The sequence below is a fragment of the Botrytis cinerea genome, chromosome 2 (assembly GCF_000143535.2).
Source record: "Botrytis cinerea B05.10 chromosome 2, complete sequence".
In the NCBI taxonomy this organism is placed as follows: domain Eukaryota; kingdom Fungi; phylum Ascomycota; class Leotiomycetes; order Helotiales; family Sclerotiniaceae; genus Botrytis; species Botrytis cinerea.
Genome location: NC_037311.1, coordinates 996,702 through 1,018,070, shown reverse-complemented (window position 1 = coordinate 1,018,070; position 21,369 = coordinate 996,702). Strand labels below are relative to the sequence as shown.

Sequence of the window (21,369 nt, the reverse complement as noted above, 5' to 3'; positions counted from 1 at the left end):
TGAAAGCTTAGACTGATAGATAAAAGCTTGTACACCCGTGGGGTCATAGCTAAAAACCTAAAATCCTGGCTGGTCTAACCTTTTTGGGACTTAGTCGCATGAGCTAGGTAACGCGATGAATTTGATAAAATCAATGGATTCCGAGTCTGTCTGTCAAGTGAATTTTTGGTTGGTTGTACGAGGGGAGATGTGGTGGGATGTTTATCAGATCATCAGATCATCAAAGATTTAATAGATAAGGAAGGTAGTGAAGAAGCCGCCTGGACTGAATTTATTATTAGGTTTGAATATACCTAGTAGACGGACAGCACTTTGCATCAAACATCAAGGATTTTTGCCTGTAGCTATTTTTTCTCTTTCTCTTTTCACTCTTCACTCTTCACTCGAATTTGCCTCCACTTCTATCATACATTCCATGCTAATTAATAGTTTGGAGCGTGGAAACAAAAATCGTTGATCTACCAAATCATACCTACCTATCAACTGACACTTCCTTAATCTCGTCCCGTCTCTTCTCTGCTCAGATTGTCTTTTAAGTTTTGACCTTGCATGCTTGCCATTCGGATCGAACGCCGCTGGATTCTGTAAACCAACCAATACGTCTTCTTCCTATAACCTATGTTTGGTTTCTAAAGCTAGTGCTAATCTCTTCTTCTTCGAGTTACATTTTGGCGTAAGTGGCTTCTAGGATATCGGATCATATATCACCAAATTCGGCTCTAATATCGATGATTTCAGTTTTTCTTTCGCACACGTATTCGGCTAGAACTTTACCGTATATATTAATATCTCTTGTCATTTAATCGCAGTCACCCTTGGAAGAAAAAAAGCTTCTTGCAGTTAAGAATATTTGCTGCGGCTGGGTATTCAAAGCCTAGATTTTGCTTCGCTTGATTCTTTACTACGCCTGCCTTGATTCGGAACATACTCCGCTCAAACTCGTGTCACTACCCAGTCAATTACAATAACAATAACGTTTGATATTTTATCAGATCATCTAATCAGTCATCTAATCAATCATTAGCTTTTATTAGCTTTTCTTAGCTCGCCTTCGGGTATCCACTTTCTCACTTCACACCATTCATCCGTCAACAGCTACCCTTAATACCTGGGTACTTTTCATTCTCGGTTTTGGGTTGACATTGGGAGCTCTCAATATTCGCCCACAAAACAATTCAAAGTCTCGAGAAAATTGTCTCGACCAAAGTTTAACCTCATCTTGTTGAAACTGTCACTCCTTCCTCAATTTGAAAATGGCAATTTCTCTATCATTTTTCCCCATCTTATCGGCGCTGCTTCTTGCGTTATCACTCCTTACAGAAGCAGCGACTGTTACTTATGACTTCAACATTACTTGGGTACGAGCGAATCCCGATGGCGCTCATGAACGTCCAACCATTGGCATCAATGGACAATGGCCATTACCTATCATGAGGGCAAATGTTGGGGATCAAGTAGTTGTTAACGTTGATAATCAACTTGGCAATCAAACTACAACCCTTCATTTTCACGGTCTTTTTATGAACGGCAGTACTCATATGGATGGACCTGCACAAGTATCTCAATGTGGAATTCCCTCGGGCTCACAATTTGTTTACAATTTTACTGTAAGTTTGCTGTAATATATCAAGAATACATAAGATTATATTATGAGCGTCCGCTAAACCTACCTCAGGTAAACCAGCCAGGCACTTACTGGTATCATTCACACGACAGAGGGCAATATCCAGATGGACTTAGAGCACCATTAATTGTTACGGATCCAGACTTTCCCTATGCGGATGAGGTTGATGAGGAATTTGTCCTCTCAGTCTCAGACTGGTACCACGAAGAGATGCAAGTTTGGATTCCTAAGTTTATAGGGGTTGCAAATCCAACCGGAGCAGAGCCTGTCCCTCAAGCCGTTCTTCTCAACGATACTCAAAATCTTACTGTATCGGTGCAACCCGGGAAAACCTACCTGTTTCGCATGGTCAACATTGGTGCTTTTGCTGGCCAGTATATCTGGTTCGAAGGCCACAACATAACCATTGTTGAAGTTGATGGCGTCTATACTGAGAAGGCAGAGGCAGAAGCTATATATATCGCTGCAGCTCAGAGGTACAGCTTTTTACTCACCACCAAGAATGACAGCTCAACAAACTTTGCTTTTGTCACAAGCATGGATACGGTAAATACAATGCTTTATATGTATCAGACCTTTGCTAAATCATTCTAGTCCCTGTTTGATGTAATTCCTGACGGTTTGAATTGGAATGGGACTGGGTGGCTGGTCTATGACGATACTAAAGCCCTTCCGGATGCCGCATTTGTTGACGAGTACAACGATTTCGATGATTTCAATCTAGTACCTCATGACGGCATGGCGCTACTCTCAGAGCCTGATCAGATTATCAGCCTTGATGTAGTCATGGATGTACTTGGAAATGGTAAACCATAGTAGGTAATTTCTTACCATTTCTATATCGCAATTCTGACTCTTGACAGTGCATTCTTCAACAACATCACATACGTTTCCCCCAAGGTTCCCACTCTATACTCAGTTATGTCAGCTGGAGAGGATGCTGTGAATTCTGCCGTCTATGGAGAGTTTACTCACTCTTTTGTCCTTGATCATCAACAAACAATAGAAATCGTCGTAAACAACCTTGGTAAGTACAAATCCACCTAGTATCCATCCTATCGTCGTAAGCTTCATCACCAAGTACTTCACTAACGCTCTTTAGACTCCGGCAAACATCCTTTCCATCTCCACGGTCATAACTTCCAAGTAATCCAGAGGTCCGATGAAGATGCTGGCACATTCGATTCTACCAACACAACGGAAACATCATATCCAGCTGTTCCCATGCGTCGCGACACAGTTGTTCTTCGTCCAACCGGCTACCTCGTTCTTCGTTTCCAATCCGACAATCCGGGAGTTTGGCTTTTCCACTGCCACATCGAATGGCACGTCGACCAGGGTCTCATCGCCACCATGATCGAAGCACCTCTCGAGCTCCAAAAATCTCTCACTATCCCAGAAAATCACATCGCTGCTTGCCAAACTCGTGGTGTACCATATACAGGTAATGCGGCTGGTAACACGGAAGATTACTTGGATCTGAAAGGTGCTAATGTAGCGCCTGGACCGTTGCCTGCGGGATTCACGGCAAAGGGTATTGTAGCCATGGTGTTTAGTTGCTTGGCTGCGCTTTTGGGTCTGGCTACTATTACATGGTATGGACTTGCTGAGATGGGGGATGCGGATAAGGAGGCTGAGAAGAAGCGGTTAGAGGGAAATGGAAGCGAGAGTCATGAAGGCGTCTTTGTTCCAGAGACTGTTAGGGTGGAGAAGTGAGTTGATTTTCTAGAGGTGTGTGATTTGGCTCGTGATGCTCCGGATGGAAACATAGTGGGAAACGAATACAGACTCCGAAATGATTTTCGGGATAAAGATTGATTTTATGGAGTTAATGAGGAAATGTACATATGATAAATGATAATACCCTGTTGATAGCAATGATTAGAGTTTTTCTCTTAACCACTCTCGGATTTCTAGGGCGCGGCGAATGGTAGTTGGAATAGATGGATTCTATTATGCTGTAGTTATTGGATTATATGAAGCGCATCTATGTCACCGTCAACATCATACTTTATCTCTTCGCTGTCGAATGAACATTGATCAGAAAGCAGAGGAATGGAGAGTTTAAGTATTATCGCTGCCATACAAAAATGACTGTTGCTGTGGATAAACATCAATGACGACCTTTCGAATTTGACGGCAAGAATCCAAAACTACATAACCAAAGCACTAGCTAATCTGTGATATGATCATTTTCGTATGGGTCCTGGATTCGGAATTACATGCCCGCTCCTGTATCGTTCGCCTTGTCGTTCTTTGTGAGATTATGGTTTTGATGAGCATCCGACTCAATCATATATATAGCCTACAGGGAAGGAAAATAGATTTTCCTTTTACCGCGAGTGAATCCATTGCGATGTCAGTGTGGAGAAATCTCCGAATTTGGGAGGGTAGGATGGATTTAAGCGGTGATGGAAACCAGATCCCACAGAAACTTGGTGAAGAAAGCTGAATTCGTGCTCATCCATTACATCTAGTAGATAGTAAATAGTAAAATGATGCCGATATGAAAAGCTGGTCACAATACAGGTCTAGAAGGCATGGATGGGAGTTGTGGGGATGCAAGTTAGGGCTCTGAATCAATTCCTGGGAAATTAGCTATAAAAGGGGTCGAAGTTGTAGCTTTTTCTTTCTCTTTTTTTTCTGGAATAAACAAATCAGAACGTCTCCCACACAAACTGCCAAAGGAATGAAAAGAGGGTACGGCAGTCTGACTGTAATAAAATGAATGCATTCAGAACATCTCCTTGAAAGGCCTTAAATTTAAGCAAAGTATGCAGTGGCGATTAGACTGGAATAAGTTGTATAAACGACAACAGCTCAGTTTTCGGTGAGAGTTCAATCTTCGACGATGAGAACCAAGCTACAATAAAAACACATCTATCTTGCTTCGCTGGAATCTAATTTGAGATTACCTTTAAACACAGATCTCTTGAAGGTTGATGATGGAAGGACGAGGGTATACGAAAGATCTCTGGAAAGATCGTCGTGTCCTATCATATCAGCCATATGATGTGTGTATTACTGCCGGTATGGCACAGTGGTGAGTATATTTAATGACAATCAAATTTGCACTCTTGTTGTTTCCTTCTTCACGGCGATGCACTAGACAAGCTTTGCGGTAGTCAAGGTTGCAACCCACACGTGATGTGTGGTTTGGAATCCGAATCCAGTCAGAGATCCCAAGCTCCCTTGCAATAGTAGCAGGCCATACACCCGCCTTTACCTTTCCTACTATTTTTCTGCGCATATATGAACTGAGATGAATATAAGGTACATTATTATGATCGATTTGAACTAAGGGAGCACGTTGTGGTGGTATAATTAAATAAATCAATTAGTTGTAATAAGAAAGAAGAAACTGAATTGACGCGTTTTTCGCGTTTCGGCAAACCCTGTGGTGACAAAGTTAATACTTTCGACGAAAAGAAATTCAATATAATAAATCCCTATACAAATTTTATATATATATATTACATTTATAATATATTCAATTCGTTATTAACAATATAATTAATTCATTAATAACGAATGGAATTGATATAAAATGAGATCTGTTTAGTATTGACTTTTAATAGAAAAAAAGAAAATGGGGATTTTGAAGGATCTTAGAGATTTCAGAATTCGATGAATATTAAAATTGGAGGAAAGGTGAATGGAAGAGAAGCAAGTATAAGAATTAAAAGGAGAAGGGAAGCAAGTGTAAGAGTTATGAAATGAGTGAAAGATATTAGTTGAAAGTTTAAAGGGGAGGGGAAGTAAGGGGTAAATCATTCACTTATTTCATTTTCAATTTCTTCTTCAATCAAAAACTTTATTATTGTATTATGTTATACAGAATGTATTGTTTATATATATTATTTACGGCAAATTACTCTCATACCCCTCAAATGTCATTTAACTACTCTCATGCCCTAAAATTCAGAAATAATTTACTATTATGCCCCTTAGATTCTATAATAGAATCTATAATAGATTCTATAGTTAAATAAATAGATTCTAGCTTTTTGAGGCTAGATTCTATATTTGAAAAAGATACAAAATTTATAAATTACTTTACTATAGAATCTACCCTCCCATCGCCTATCATAGAATCTATACTTTTAAAATCTAACCTAAAATGACTAGATTCTATGATTTTAGGCTAGATTCTACAATAGATTCTATCATAGAATCTAAGGGGCATGAGAGTAATTTTTTTTCAAATTTTAGGGCATGAGAGTAGTTAAATGACATTTGAGGGGTATGAGAGTAATTTGCCGTATTATTTATTTAACTCTAATCTATATATTTATATTCATTTCAATTATTAATCGAATTCAATATAAATAAAATATTGATCATTTAAAACTAGAATTCAAACTAGAATTCAAGAATTTCACTAAATCCCTTTGAAATAAAAATTTCTAATCATTTATAAAAGAAAAAGCCCCCTAATCAATACTTTAAAAACGCTTTTTTCAATATATTATAAAAATATTGAATATTTTCTGGGGCTGACAAAGCGGCCACTTCGTCAATCGCGGATTCTGCCACCACAGAGTAAACAGCTCCGCTTGTTGGGCTAGTATCCTTTATGATATAATTATCCATTATCATATTGAACTCTTCTTTTACAATTGAGCTAGTATCCTTTATAGTATGATTGTCCATTATCATATTGAACTCTTCCTCCACAATTGGGCTAGTATTCTTTATGGTATAATTGTTCATTATTATATTGAACTCTTCCTTTACAATTGAATTAGTATCCTTTATAATATAGTTGTTCATTATTATACTAAACTCTTCCTTTATAATTGAGCTAGTATCCTTTATTGTATGATTGTTCATTATTATGCTAAACTCTTCCTTCATAATTGGGCTAGTATCCTTTATAGTATGATTGTCCATTATCATATTGAAACCTTTTCAATTCAAATAGAATACAAAGTTGAATATATTTCGCAACTTAACCTTGAATGAATAAACTCCATCGGCTCCATTTGTCAGACTAGTATCCTTTATAATATGATTGTTCATTATCATACTGAAACCTTTTCAATTCAAATAGAATGCAAAGTTGAATATATTCTACAATTTAATCTTGAATGGATAAACTCTATTGACTCCGTTTGTCGGGCTAGTATCCTTTATAATAAGATTATTCATTATTATACTAAACTCTTCCTCCACAACTACTTATATAGCTGTTTCAACTCAAACAGAATGCAAAATCGCGAAATTTAAGTTGAATGCATCCCGCAACTTGACCTTGGTTAGACAAACTCCACCAGCTAGTATCCTTTATGATATGATTATCTATTATCATATTGAACTCTTCCTTGATCTTAGCAATTACTATATCAATACTCTTGAAGAATTCATTTGGAAATATAATACTAAGCTTTTGAAAAAGCCTACAAACTACTTTGGAATAGTTCTTATATATAAATCAATCTTTTTTCTGAATAAACTCAATATGAGTTTCTATATTACAATTGAAATAATCTTAATATTGTAATCATATAAATAAACAAATTCCATCGACTTCGTTTGTTGAACTAGTATCCTTTATAATATGATTATCTATCATCAAGTCTATATGAAAAATCATACTATTGGATTTATAGATACGAGCAAGCTATATACGGTATTAGAAATGACAAATCATGCTGCTTCTGAATACTTTCTTAAGGAAATCAAATCTAAGAAAGAAGTTGAGGAGTATTATACTATTTACGAACAAATTCTCTTTCCGTAAGTGAGAGCAGGAAGAGATGAGGTTAATTGAATAGATCAAATGTTTAATTGCGAGTTGACTTGTGAAGAAACTTTCTAGACAGATTTCAAATTGTTTAAAGTTGGTGTGGAAATGTATAAGACTGAGGGCCCGGTTAATTAAAAAGGAAAGTAATAAATGTACTTACCTTATTATATTGAACTCTTCCTTGATCTTAGCGATTACTATATTAGGGCCCGTTCGGATCGATTTTTTAGGCGATGTAGAGCTATATTTGTTAGTAATATAGATTCAAATTAGCATTTACCGAATGCAAATGTTGCTCAACAATCTATATTGATAATAAAATTGAAAAAAAGTGATTTATCGAATACTAATGTTGAGCTACAAAAAGCTACAAAATGTGAATTTACAAATTTTGAAAATTTATATGATAGTCTTACTAAACCTTATCAAATCTATAATACAACTTTTATTAGCATTTGATAACATTTATCAACATTTGTTACTCTACATTTTATAGATCTATAAAATTTAGGCTAAATTATTAGTCAACAAATTAAAAAAACGATCCGAACGGGCCCTTAGTACTCTTAGAGAATTCATTTGGAAATGCAATACTAAGCTTTTGAAAAAGCTTACGAACTACTTTGAAACATTTCTTATATATAGATCAATCTTTTTTCTAAATAAGCTCAATACTAGCCGTCGGGGAAAAAGAATTTTTCAGACTGTGGATTCATAGACGCTTTTTTTTCTTTTTTTCAAGATATATAAAATTTTATTTTTATTTCTTTAATCCTTATGGGGGTCAGCCTCCAGACCCCTGATCCTCGCTACGCTTGAGATTTAATTATAAATAATAATAATAATAATAATAATAATAATAATAATAATAATAATAATAATAATAATAATAATAATAATTTATAAACTTTAAAATCTTAAAATCTTATAATTCTCTTTTCTTTTCTAATTCTCTTTTCTTTTCTAATTCTCTTATTCTCTTTTCTAATTCTCTCTCTAATTCTCTCTTTTATTCTCTTTTTTATTCTCTTCTTTTATTCTCTTCTTTTATTCTTTTCTTTTATTCTTTTTTCTAATTCTCTTTCTAATTCTCTTTCTAATTCTCAAATTCTAATTCAAATTCTAATTCAAATTCTAATTTAGATTCTAATTTAGATTCTAATTCAAATTCTAATTTAGATTCTAATTTAGATTCTAATTCAGATTCTAATTCAGATTCTAATATTGAAAAATGTTTAAGGCAATTATACCTTAGGCATTATATATTTGCTTACAAATACATCTTTAAATCTACTTTTATCGATCCTTTCAATTCAATCAATTGATTCCATCATTATTATAAGGCTTATTCTAAAACTAATTAGACTATTAGAAAACTCTCAATTGCTTTAATCTAATTACTTCTTTTTTAATCGAATTTTTTTTCTTTTAAGATTATATATTGAATTAAAGAAAATTTATAAAATTTATTATCCTATCCAATTAAAAAAACTAAACTCTATATAGTTTTTCCTTTTATTTGATCGAAAAAACTAAGTTTTAATTAATAGAAAGTTTTATATATTATTTATAATCAATTAGAAGAGGTTTTATGAATCTACAAATATGAAAATGATCTATTATATAGATAGTTATATGAAGTACATATTACGGGAGCTGCCTTTAGAGTCATATAGAAGTATCTAAAGATCTCTCGAAATGATTTAGATTAGATTTCAAATAGGAATTCAATAAAATTGTAATTGATTACAATTCTTATAGTTATAATAATGAAATTAATAATTGTTTTTAAATATAAAGCTTTACATTATAATGAAATCCATTTCCTTATATAGATTTTTATCTTACTTAAATAGCTAAAACAGTCAATCGCTTCTAAAGCACTATCATTTCTAAACTATCTATTATAGAATATTAATCTTATAACTCTTAATATTCTAACTTATTCTTTTATTCTAAAACTAATCTTTTAGGATATTACTAATCCTAATAAAGTTTTATTACTTATTATATTCTATCTTTTCTAAAACCTATTATCCTGAGAACTATATTCTAGATTTCTAAAGTATTCTATAACTAATACTATATACATACCTAAGGCTTTCCTTGAGTACCTAATATCCCCCGGTATACTACAGATGAATTATTGAGGCCTATAATACTATTATAAAGTTTACTCTAAAACTAATTAAACTATTAGAAAGCTCTTAATTGCTTTAATCTAATTATTTCTTTTTCAATTGAATTTTCTTTCCTTTTAAGATTGTATATTAGATTGAAATAAATTTCGTATAGTTTTTCTCCCTGTTCGATCAGAAAAACTAAGCTCTATATAGTTTTCCCTCTGTTCGACCGGAAAAACTAAACTCCAATCAATAGAAAGTTTCGTACATTACTTATAATCAATCAGAAGGGGTTTTATAGTCGCGCATTATGAAAATGACCTGGTTATAGAGATAATTCTGCTTATGTAATGTGATACAAATCGGTCTTCGTTAATTCTGCGAATCCATTATAACATAATTAAAATTCATTTCAATATAGTTTTCAGTATTTGATTAGGATTTTCTTTTATGACATTTCAATTCAATTTAATATCTCTAATGATTTAAATATCTCTAATGATTTAAATATTTCAAATGATTTAAATATTTCAAATGATGGATTCGTAGAAGCAAACCAAGTAATTATATACTATTACAACGGATTAGTAACAGGCTGTAGAATCACTAATGTATAGGCTATAATAGTAATAGAATCAATAGATTGAATGAATTGAATTGAAAGGAGGTGTATTCAGAGGTGTATTAGTAAGCAGGGGTTGTAAATGTCTTAAGTACAATTGCCTTGAACGTTTTTCAATATTAGAATCTGAATTAGAAGCTGAAAATAAGAAAGAGAATTAGAAAGAGAATTAGAAAGAGAATTAGAAAGAGAATTAGAAAGAGAATAAGAAAGAGAATTAGAAAGAGAATAAGAAAAGAGAATAAGAAAGAGAATTAGAAAGAGAATTAGAAAGAGAATTAGAAAGAGAATAAGAAAGAGAATTAGAAAGAGAATAAGAAAAGAGAATAAGAAAGAGAATTAGAAAGAGAATTAGAAAGAGAATTAGAAAGAGAATAAGAAAGAGAATTAGAAAGAGAATAAGAAAGTGTTAGGATGAATAATAGTAATGAATCAACTAGTATATTGTGGCACCAAGACTTTTCATTGCTTTTCTATAACTATGCAAATTATACAATTTATACATATACAAGCCCCATTTGATATATAATAGACCCAAAAGGTTTATTATCATATACCTAATTGAACTAGTTATATTTTGTTTCGTAATAGAGCCCCTCTTTTTATATTTCGCATTTTGAGAAATGTTTGTTTCTTTTCATATTGTTTATTTGGAATATAAATTATATCATCACATCACTGTATACCCAACCCTACACCACATTTCAAAAGCAATTTCAATTTTATTTAAATATTACAAATAATAAACAAGCAAATAACAGTATTCTTACACACCTTACCATTTTACTAACAAATTATTAATAATTCTATAAAAGGAATCTTCTTACCTTTAATATATCTTCCACAATCAAATTATTCCCCCTTATTTATTTATATAAAAATAACTATATTGTAACCTATTACTCCAGCTATTATCACTAATCAATCTGCAACAATCCCTTCCGTATTAATTATCTTTACTTGCTTTCAATATTCTAAACGAATTGCCATTTCTTTTAACAATGAATTTTGCTATTTTAATAAAAGTCCTGTTATTAAATATAATTATTGTTACAAATAAAAAAAAATCTGCCTTTCAATACCTCCTCGCTTTATTCCCAACATAAACCTTTTATATTAGATTTATATCTTTTGATACCTTATTTTAAATAATAGTCAAAAAGATAAGGATACCTTCGAAATAATGATTCATTGATATAATCGATATATTAAGGTAATGAAGGCTTTTTTTCGAAAAGAGATTAAACAAGGGGGGATTCATAAATTGCAATCTACAAAGGAATTAACTCTTCTTTTAATATCTAAATTAAATAAAATTAATAATCTTATAAAACGCATTGTAAATTCATATCGATTCATTATCGATTGTTTTACTTTTGCCCTTTAATATTATTAATAGTTGATTTAATGATTCTTAGAATAATCTACCTACCTTAAACATTGCTGTTACAACTCCTACTATACCATTAATCACCGCTTTAAATTCAAACGAAGAAGGGGAATTTATAATTTCGATTATATATTCTCGTACTATATACACTATTGCCAATACATTATAAAATATTCAAATTCCTTCAGGATTCCCAAATAATAATCAAGATTTAAATATAATAATTGATTTCTTAGATTGTTATTATACTTTTACTTTATCAAACCAAACAAACTTTGCTATCTTTATAATAATTCAATAAAATCTCCAAAAAGGTTTTGCAAAATTGAAAAGAAATATAATTATAAATCTTAATGAATTTGAAGAATTTGTTTTTGAAAAGAATAATATATTGAATCAATTTTATTAGATTACTAATATCCTGCATTACCCTTTAAATAAAAATATACCAACTTTATTATTTAAAAGTTTGAATAAAAAGAATGCTTTTTCTATTATGCTTTATCATTCTCGATTCGATAAGCTTATAACTAAATCTATCATTTCCCTTTCTGCTTTTAAATTGTTGTAATTTGCTTTTTGCAATATATTAATACTTTGCTTTTATTTTGTAGGCTCTCTTAAATCCCGAAAGAGGGCTTTCAATATTATTTAATAAATTTATATTAATGAATCTGATAGTTAAGTAGATTTACTTTAAAGGTTTTGTTCTGAGAATTCTGATATAAAGTGGATCTTCAAGAGGCAATGGGTTGCTATTGGTTTTCCGATAGGAGCTTGCTTTGTCAGTGAGATTCGCAAGAACGAGGAGGAAGGAGTTGATAATTAAGATAAGATTAGTAGAAGAGGTAAAGTTGATTAGATCGGGTTTGCAAATCCCAAGGGATATGCCAGCAATATAGGTTCTATCCTTTTTAGCAATCGAGATATTGCAGCTGATCTTCTAAATCAAGCAAATAAATTAGAGAATTGATTTCGATTTTCTAGAGTTCTCTTTGTGTAATGGATCATTTGGGTTTGGTTGTTGATATATTATGGGTTCGGAGGAGTTGTTCTTTCTGGTTTCTTTATTGAATAGTCCTTTTTGGGTAGCTTGGTGTAATGTATACGTTCTAAATGTGGATTTTGTGAGGTCTTTTTGTATCAAGTATTTTTAAGCTTTTTTCTTATTCTCTTCTTTTTCTATATTAATAATACTTCTTCTTTATAATATTCTTTTATTACTACTTTCATATTTTCTAGATTATAAAATACTTCCCACATATCTTTCACCAATTAGTAGCCTTTCTATTGTATCAGATATTGTATACCTCTGCCTCTTTTTCTATATACTAAAATCCTTTCCATCTTATATTTTATATAATCATTAATTTCTTTTAACGGCGGTAGATTGGTAGTACCCTATTATTCATATTATAATTCGAATAAAAAGATATAAAATACATTATAGATTTTATAAATAAACAATAATCTAAATTCATATACTTACCCATTAATTTTTATACCTGTTACAATAAAGAAACCTATAAATCAATCAAAGAATTTTTTTTTAGGTTACAATTATTTAATATTCTTTATACTTAATATCATTTTATCCCCAATACTATATCGTTATAATAACCCCTTCATAATATTCTTGTTTTTCTAATTAATTACCGATTTCCAAAATTCTTTCAGCTTTTCTCTTTCTTTCTCTAAAACATTGATACATTCGCATACTGCCAACGCCCTTCCCTCTAAATCAACATCCTTACCGATATAATAAAATATAAATTAGAATTTATACATAATCTGAAATGGGTTTGTATTAATTATACTATACCATATTGCATTATATATGAATTCAATAAGGAGTAATAACAATGTTCAATCGTTTTGTTTATAATTGATATAGCAATTTATATAATGAATTAAATTTTGATTTTGTTATTCGATTTGATTGTTGATTTACAAATAAAATATTATCAACAATTTATAACGGATTTGCAAATAAAATATTAAACTACTCCAAAATTTACTAACAAATTGCAATCCCCTATCAAAGATTATATTTTCTAATATATCAAAATCTTTAAATATTATATTAATTATAATATCAACTAATTCAAAAAACAATATCGTTTTGTTAATAACAATATATCGGGCTAGTTTTATAAATTTATCAATTATTATTAGAATAGAATTGTATACATATTTTCCATATTTCGAAGGAAGTAAATCTATAATAAAATCTATAATTATTTCTTTTTAGGATTCTTTTAAAATAGAAAGGGTTTGTAACTCATTATATAACTTATATTTTTTGATAGTGGTTCGTTAGTATACCGCATATATTTTGATATATTATTTAATATCTTTTTTTATTAAAAATTAATAATATTTAGACTTCAGTATTTCCAATATTTTAGCAATACTTCAATAACCTTCAATAAGATTATTGTAATATATTTCTAAGATTTCTATTCTAAAAATATTATTTAATAATATATATATATTTTCTTTATATTTAAAGAGCTTGTTAGTGTTTATCTATTATAATGAAGTGTTTTTGGTGGAATATAATCTTTATTTTAAATACTCTTTATTTTTTATAAAATCGTTTTCTTTTTAAAACTACAATAAAACTTTTCCTATTGATTTTAATATAAATTCGAATATTGTTTTATTGAATACAAAAACACTAATAATCCAATATAATATTGATTATTTGCAATCAATTTTTATTAATAAAATTAATTATTTATATAATAATAAATTATACCCTTTTTTTTATAAGCGATTAATAATAATACATAGAAGTTCCGTTTTCATAATAGATTTATAAAATAAATTTATAATAATTATAATACTTTTTAATTTATTCTAGAATATGGATAATATATTATTGATACTCTCTATATCGATAATATAATTGGGGCGGTGTAATAATCTATCAGCTGGATTTAATTTCCCTACCCTATATACTATTTCGAAATTATAGATTACTAATATTTCTACCCATTTAACTTATCTATTATTGAAGATCTTTTTTATTATAAAATATTGTAAACTATTATAATCCGATTTCATCACAATTGTGTATCGATTATTTATCAAGTAATAATATTATTATATGAATATAATATATATTGTTAATAATTCCTAATTGTAAATGAAGTATTATTGTTCTGTAGAATTCAGTTTTCTCGAATAGAATATAATAGAATACTATTATTGTATTAGTACTTTTATAATCCTTTCTTCGAATAATTGCAATAGAATGTATTCTAGAATAAATACTGATGAGTTGGTTTCGATCATAATGTGGAGCAATAGTTCGAAATACTTGAATATCGATGCTATAATAAATGCTTTCTTTAATATCTCAAATATATTTTGGATTTCCTTTATTTATATAAACTTCTCTATTATTTTATCTTTCTTTATTCCTTTTATAAAAGCGGTCATTCTATAAACTATTATCGAATAGGTTCTAATAAATTATCAATAAAAGTTCACAAAGTCTAAAAACATTTATAACTCCCTAAGATTTATAGATATTAATCATTCTATAATAATTTGAATACGGCTAGATTCTATCATCATTCCCGTTCCCGAAACAACAAATCTTAGAAATTCAATTTTATAAATATAAAAGATATATTTTTTTAGTTTTGTAAATAACTTATATTCTATAAGGCATTCAAGAATCTTATAAATATTCTGTATATAGTTTTTTCTATCCTCAAAGTAAATCAGGATATTATCTAGATACATTACATATATAGTATTTATCAAATCTAATAATACTTGATTGATATATATTTAGAATGTTGTTGAAGTATTGATTAGACCGAATGATATAATTAAATATTCGAATTGCCTATACCATATACAAAACACCATCTTCCATTCATTGCCTTTCCTAATACAAATATAATGATAGGTATTTTGCAAATCCAATTTAATGAAAACGATATCTTATCGAAATCGATTTAAGGACTTATTAATTAGGAATAGCGGGGTTCGATCCTTTTTGGTTATTCTATTTAAATCCCGGTAGTTAATACAAAACCAATAGCCTTTCCCTTTTTTAGAAACAAATATAATTAATACTTCTATCGAACTAATGGATCTTCTTATCTATCCCTTTTTTTGATATTCTATTAAGTATTTCTTTAATATTATTAATTCCTTTTTAAATAAAGAATAGATTAATCCCCAAAAAGGTTTCGAATCAACTTCGAAATCAATACAATGTTTTATTGAATAGTATTCTAATAAAGTATTGCTTTTTTTTTTGAAAAAGGCTTATTGATATTCTTAATATTCTTTGGGGATATTTAATATAAAGAATATAAATACCCAATGATACCTATTATCTTTACAATAATAGAACTAAATTTTTAATAATATAATATATATATAAATACCCTTTTTCATTTCGTTATAAAATTCGCTTACAGAAATTATTTCGAAATTATTAAAAAAAGGGTGATAATAAAAAGATATCGATTTCTAATCGATATTTGGATTTACTGCTTATAGTTAGGGTAATCCAAATATAGTATCGATTTTGGGTAAATCTAATACAACAACAATAAACTTATAAATAAAGATTCTTTTCTCTTTCTTTTGATCTTTTATTTTGATAGAGAATTGATGATTATTATATAATAATATTATAATATTATTCACAAATATTAAAACTGTTTCTTTTTTAATAAGCAATCAATTCCATTCGATATATTTGAATTATTAAATGATATTGATTTGTACTCCTGAATTAATAAAGCATCGAAACACTATTGGTTTATTTTTTGATTGGAATATTATTATAATAATAAAGATAATATATTCTTTTATTTGAAGACCCAATGTTAATAGAATACTTAGAATAACAACTAGATTTAAACGTTTCCTTATCGGAAAGGCTGTAACATAGTTCTTGAGTATTCTTTAGATTTATAACTTTTTTTATAATATTAATATATAATAAGGTTTCGGTAGTTGAAAATGTAATATCTCTTTTGTTGATATTTATAATAGATAATATTCTTTATATAGTTTGTATATAATATCACAACGGGTTTGATATTGACCAATTCATTTTTTTGAATCTTTTTTTAAATTAATTCTAAAGGTTTTGTAGCGATATTTGTTTATTATCCGACTTCGAAACAGATTTGCTTTAATAAGTATTATAAATTTTAAAATGATTAGGTTCACTTACAGAACCCTTGTGATTTATCAATGTTTTGTTTATAATAAAGTTTATCTATATTTTCCAATCTACAGGTTTATTTTATTAATTCGCTTTTGAATTCCAATTGTTATAAAGACTTCAATATTCTTTTAATTATATACAGGCGTAATCCTACAAAAAACCTTTCTCTTCAAATATTATCCATCTTCAACTCAATATCCTCCTTTAGACTCTCCAAATAGTTTACAAATATATTTACTGATTGCTTTAATTATTGTTTTGTATAAATAATTCGCTGGATTGCTTATCGCTATCAATTCCCCTTATCTATAATAAAGTTGTACATATATTCCTTGAAATCGAGCCAGCTTAGGCCGGTATTGGCTGATTCGTTTTTGTATCGATGCTATATCAATAGAAACTGCTTTTCAAAGTATTGGATAATATGGTCGATCTTTTTTTCATTTATCAAAAAGTAATATCCATCATCGCTTCGAAATATAATCTCTACCTAAAAGAAGAAGTTCTTTGCCTTTCCAATATTCTCGCCTGCATATTTCTTTAGTCTTTATAGTTTTGAGAGTTTCCTCTAATTGAATGCAATAACCTAATAAATCGATAATAATAAAACTACAACACTATCATCATTAACCAAAAGGAGAATATATAAATTGCATTCTATAATCTTTTTATAAGTTTGTTTTACTCTCTCCATTTCCTTTATTATTTTATTAAATATCTCTTCTTAAATTAAACTATTTACAATATCGATTTATTATTATACTATTACTTGAATATCGATAATCATTTTTTGAAGGCTTTGATTATCTCCATTAATAAATCATTATTGTTTCATTGCTTGACTTTTGTTATTATCATTTTGAAAAAACCCTTCAATATCTCCTTCTAATTAGCTTAGGGTTATACTAAGGAATTCTCCGTTATCTCTTTTAGATATTCTTTTTATAAAAACTATAATAATATCGATGGTAATTCACTATTTAGATTAATTAATGGATTATTTCTTTTTTTAGAGAATAAAAAGAATTGTTAGGATAAATAATAGTAATGAATCAATTAGTATATTGTGACATCAAGACTTTTCATTGCTTTTTTATAACTATGCAAATTATACAATTTATATGTGTGCGGGCCCCATTCGGCACGCAGTAGACCCGAGAGGTCCACTGTCACGTGCCTAATTGAGCCGGTCACGTTTTGTCCCGTAACAGAAAGAGAATAAGAAAGAGAATTAGAAAAGAGAATTAGAAAAAAGAATAAAAGAAAAGAATAAAAGAAGAGAATAAAAGAAGAGAATAAAAAAGAGAATAAAAGAGAGAATTAGAGAGAGAATTAGAAAAGAGAATAAGAGAATTAGAAAAGAAAAGAGAATTATAAGATTTTAAGATTTTAAAGTTTATAAATTATTATTATTATTATTATTATTATTATTATTATTATTATTATTATTATTATTATTATTATTATTATTATTATTATTATTATTATTATTATTATTATTATTATTATTATTATTATTATTATTATTATTATTTATAATTAAATCTCAAGCGTAGCGAGGATCAGGGGTCTGGAGGCTGGCCCTCATAAGGATTAAAGAAATAAAAATAAAATTTTATATATCTTGAAAAAAAGAAAAAAGAAAAAAAAAGCTTTTATGAATTCACAGTCTGAAAAATTCTTCTTCCCCGACGACTAGCTTAAATATTCCAATTAATTTGAATATATCAATTGATTTAAATATCTCAAATGATTTAAATATTCCAATTGATTTAAATATTCTAATTGATTTGAATATCTCAAATGATTTGAATATCTCAAATGATTTGAATATCTCAAATGATTTGAATATCTCAAATGATTTAAATATTCCAATTGATTTAAATATTCCAATTGATTTAAATATTCTAATTGATTTGAATATTCCAATTGGTTTGGAGATTTGATAACTTTCATTGTTGGACTGCAGTCCGGACTGTGATGGCGCACGTGCCTTATGAGACACGTGACCGAATATACTAGCCATACTAGCTAGTCTTTCCAAGTATAAGTTAGGAGCGAAGCTTCCAACTTCCCTTTTAGATCTTCATCAATAACTACAAATTCTACGATACTACCTTTTCTCCAGTTTCCAGTTCGTCACACGGACTATTGAACACCCTGCCGCGGGCATGGAGACTGACATCTTCCCTCTCATCTTCAATTATCGTATAGATTTTTAAATAACCACGATTGCCCAGTGGTTTTATTCGAACGAGTCGTTAAAGAGTGGTTTGTCAATAAATTCACTGAGGTATACGAATCGAATAAGAACAGATATATCTTCAAGACAAATGGAGTCGAGGTATGTATTACTGTCTAGAAATTAAATTGATTTTTGGAAGAAATCTAATATGTAGTCTCTAGCGCTCCGCATATTGTTTGGATCGCCCGGGATACCTTATAAGATGGTGTTCAAACGAACGTTTCGATTACAATATGAAGATCATAGAAGATATTGCAGTCACACATGAAATACCTGTCCAAATTAGCCACAGGAAAGACAATAAGGAGGCCAAGCAGCTTGTCTACAAGCGGACAGTCATGTCAGAAATCGCAAAGAAAGACAAGGAGGAAATGCTGGTTGTATGACAGAAACAAGCGGAAGCATTAAGGAAGGCAAGGAGGGTCGGATGGGAAAGATTATCGGAAGCAAGGCGAGCGGAAATCGAGAAAAAGAGGAAATCAAGCAGGGATGGCTACGTGTGGGAGAGCAGGCATATGCTTGGTGGAATAAGAGTGCAGAGGAGAGAGCGATAATTACGGAAAAGCAGAGGGCCACGAGGAAGGAGAGGTTTGTGAAAAATGGACGTCTACCAGAAATAAAGCGAAGACAAGGCGAACGATACCGAGCAACAGTAGCTGCCAAAACCGAGGAGGAAAGACGAGCTCCTATTGAGATGCAAAAGGCTTGGTTGGCAGGTCGAACACCATTTCTTTCCCATTCTGCCCTCCCCCCCCTCCCCCCCTCCCGCCCGGCCGCCCGCCGCCGCCGCCGCCTCCTCACAACCACCACCCCCCTCCCATCCCACCCTTCTTTTCTTCCTCAATCCTTCCGCTTGTTGTTGTCGCACAACCAGAGGAGGAAAAATTAGTAACTCGGAAGCGCAGAGCTGAGACTGTAGCTATAAAAGGGCGAAGTCAGTGAAGAAAATGGTTGATGCTAAAGCAAACAAATCTGAGGAAGAGAAATTGTCACAACATCTGAGGACTAAGGCTACTTGGACTAAGGCTACTTGGGCTAAGGCTACTTGGGCTAAGGCTACTTGGGCTAAGAAGTCGAAGGAAGATATGCAGAAGAAGATTGTAAAGACAGCTGCAACAATAAAAAGTATGAGTGTGGAGGATAGAAAAGCATCTTTAGCATTAACGGAAGTAAAGAAGAAAGCTACTGCTGCAGAAAAGGAATGAAGAAAATCGCTTGGATTACCAGATCTAACTCAGTTGCTATTTATGATTAGTTACGCTCAAATACTGTTGGTCTTTCTCTCTCTTGAGTGTAGTATTCCTGTCATTTTATATGTACCATACTATACCACGGTACTCAATAATTCAATAATAAAGATTATCAAATCTTCAAACCAATTGAAACGTTCAAATTATTTGAGATATTGAATTTGATTGGAACATTGAACCATTTTCAGATCTCCAATTGCTTTTGGACATTCAAAATCTTATATTGTTGGACTGCAGTCCGGACTATTGGATAAGTCAACCACTCTATTTTCTGGCCACCCTTGTTTTGGACCACACTTTTATATCAAAAGTCGCATTTTTGGCCTATCAATATCTCACTCAAAATTTAATATCGATATATAGATTTATTATATTAAATTTTGAGTGAGATATTGATAGGTCAAAAATGCGACTTTTGATGTAAAAGTGTGGTCCAAAACAAGGGTGGCCAGAAAATAGAGTGGTTGACTTACCCTGCTCTACACAACAGACTACTTCTCTTCTGATCATGCAATTAAACATCCCAAAAACTTGACGGCATCAGCAGAAGTGGTATTATTCCTACTATTCTCAAGTCATATTATAATCGTTGGATCCCATCTATCTCCTCTCGTGTGTGATTGCCACATTGACTCCAAATTTCGAGAGCGGAGTGTCGAGATTTCAACTCCCCCTTCCTCCACCCCTCCTCCATGTCTCATTTTCAAAAACTTATATGAACAATATGAACAAAACAAGGACAGGGATGGACGGATAAACCCTATCAAATACTAGACTACCTTTCTAGTCCCAAGGCCAAGGCCGAGGGAACGAGCGAAATGAATGAGATCCAATCTTCAATGAGATAATCGATAAAGTAATAAGATAGCAGTGACAACAACAAACACTCATCACTGCTATGTCGACCGTACTCTGCTGAGAGTAATAACCACAAAATTCTCGATAGCGAAAACATACAAATGGTAAGAATATAAGAAACAGGCACTGATGTTCCTCGCCCGTACAGGAGACTATCTGCGTTGGGTCGTATTAACCACTGAGGATACACGCAACAGCCGAGCAGTTCATTTGTTATTCATTGCTTTGGTTGTTCGCTGCTGTCTGTTTGATGAGTCGTAATTAGGAAAGCTAGTCTCATGTTATATACCACCGGCGCAGAT

The 21,369-nt window shown here is 30.9% G+C and overlaps 2 protein-coding genes across 2 annotated transcripts; both read left to right on the top strand.

Annotated features, from left to right (window-relative positions):
* Positions 1 to 1,087: 1,087 nt before the first annotated feature.
* Positions 1,088 to 3,667, top strand: Bclcc13. Its single transcript, XM_001558757.2, has 5 exons — positions 1,088 to 1,607; positions 1,676 to 2,170; positions 2,219 to 2,439; positions 2,488 to 2,651; positions 2,727 to 3,667. Exons 1-5 carry the CDS (start codon positions 1,254 to 1,256, stop codon positions 3,338 to 3,340), a joined length of 1,848 nt encoding a protein of 615 aa, XP_001558807.1. The 5' UTR covers positions 1,088 to 1,253; the 3' UTR covers positions 3,341 to 3,667.
* Positions 3,668 to 18,795: 15,128 nt separating this feature from the next.
* Positions 18,796 to 20,337, top strand: BCIN_02g02770 (hypothetical protein). The gene is made up of 2 exons (XM_024691201.1): positions 18,796 to 19,058; positions 19,121 to 20,337. The coding sequence occupies exon 2, from the start codon at positions 19,342 to 19,344 to the stop codon at positions 19,846 to 19,848; it is 507 nt and encodes a 168-aa protein (XP_024546971.1). The 5' UTR covers positions 18,796 to 19,058; positions 19,121 to 19,341; the 3' UTR covers positions 19,849 to 20,337.
* Positions 20,338 to 21,369: the final 1,032 nt, after the last annotated feature.

Coding starts and splice junctions, on each gene's coding strand:
- Bclcc13 (XM_001558757.2), top strand. CDS start 1,254: ATGGCAATTTCTCTATCATTTTTCCCCATCTTATCGGCGCTGCTTCTT. Junction 2,440..2,487: donor CTTGGAAATGGTAAACCATA/GTAGGTAATTTC, acceptor GACTCTTGACAG/TGCATTCTTCAACAACATCA. Junction 2,652..2,726: donor AATCGTCGTAAACAACCTTG/GTAAGTACAAAT, acceptor AACGCTCTTTAG/ACTCCGGCAAACATCCTTTC.
- BCIN_02g02770 (XM_024691201.1), top strand. CDS start 19,342: ATGACAGAAACAAGCGGAAGCATTAAGGAAGGCAAGGAGGGTCGGATG.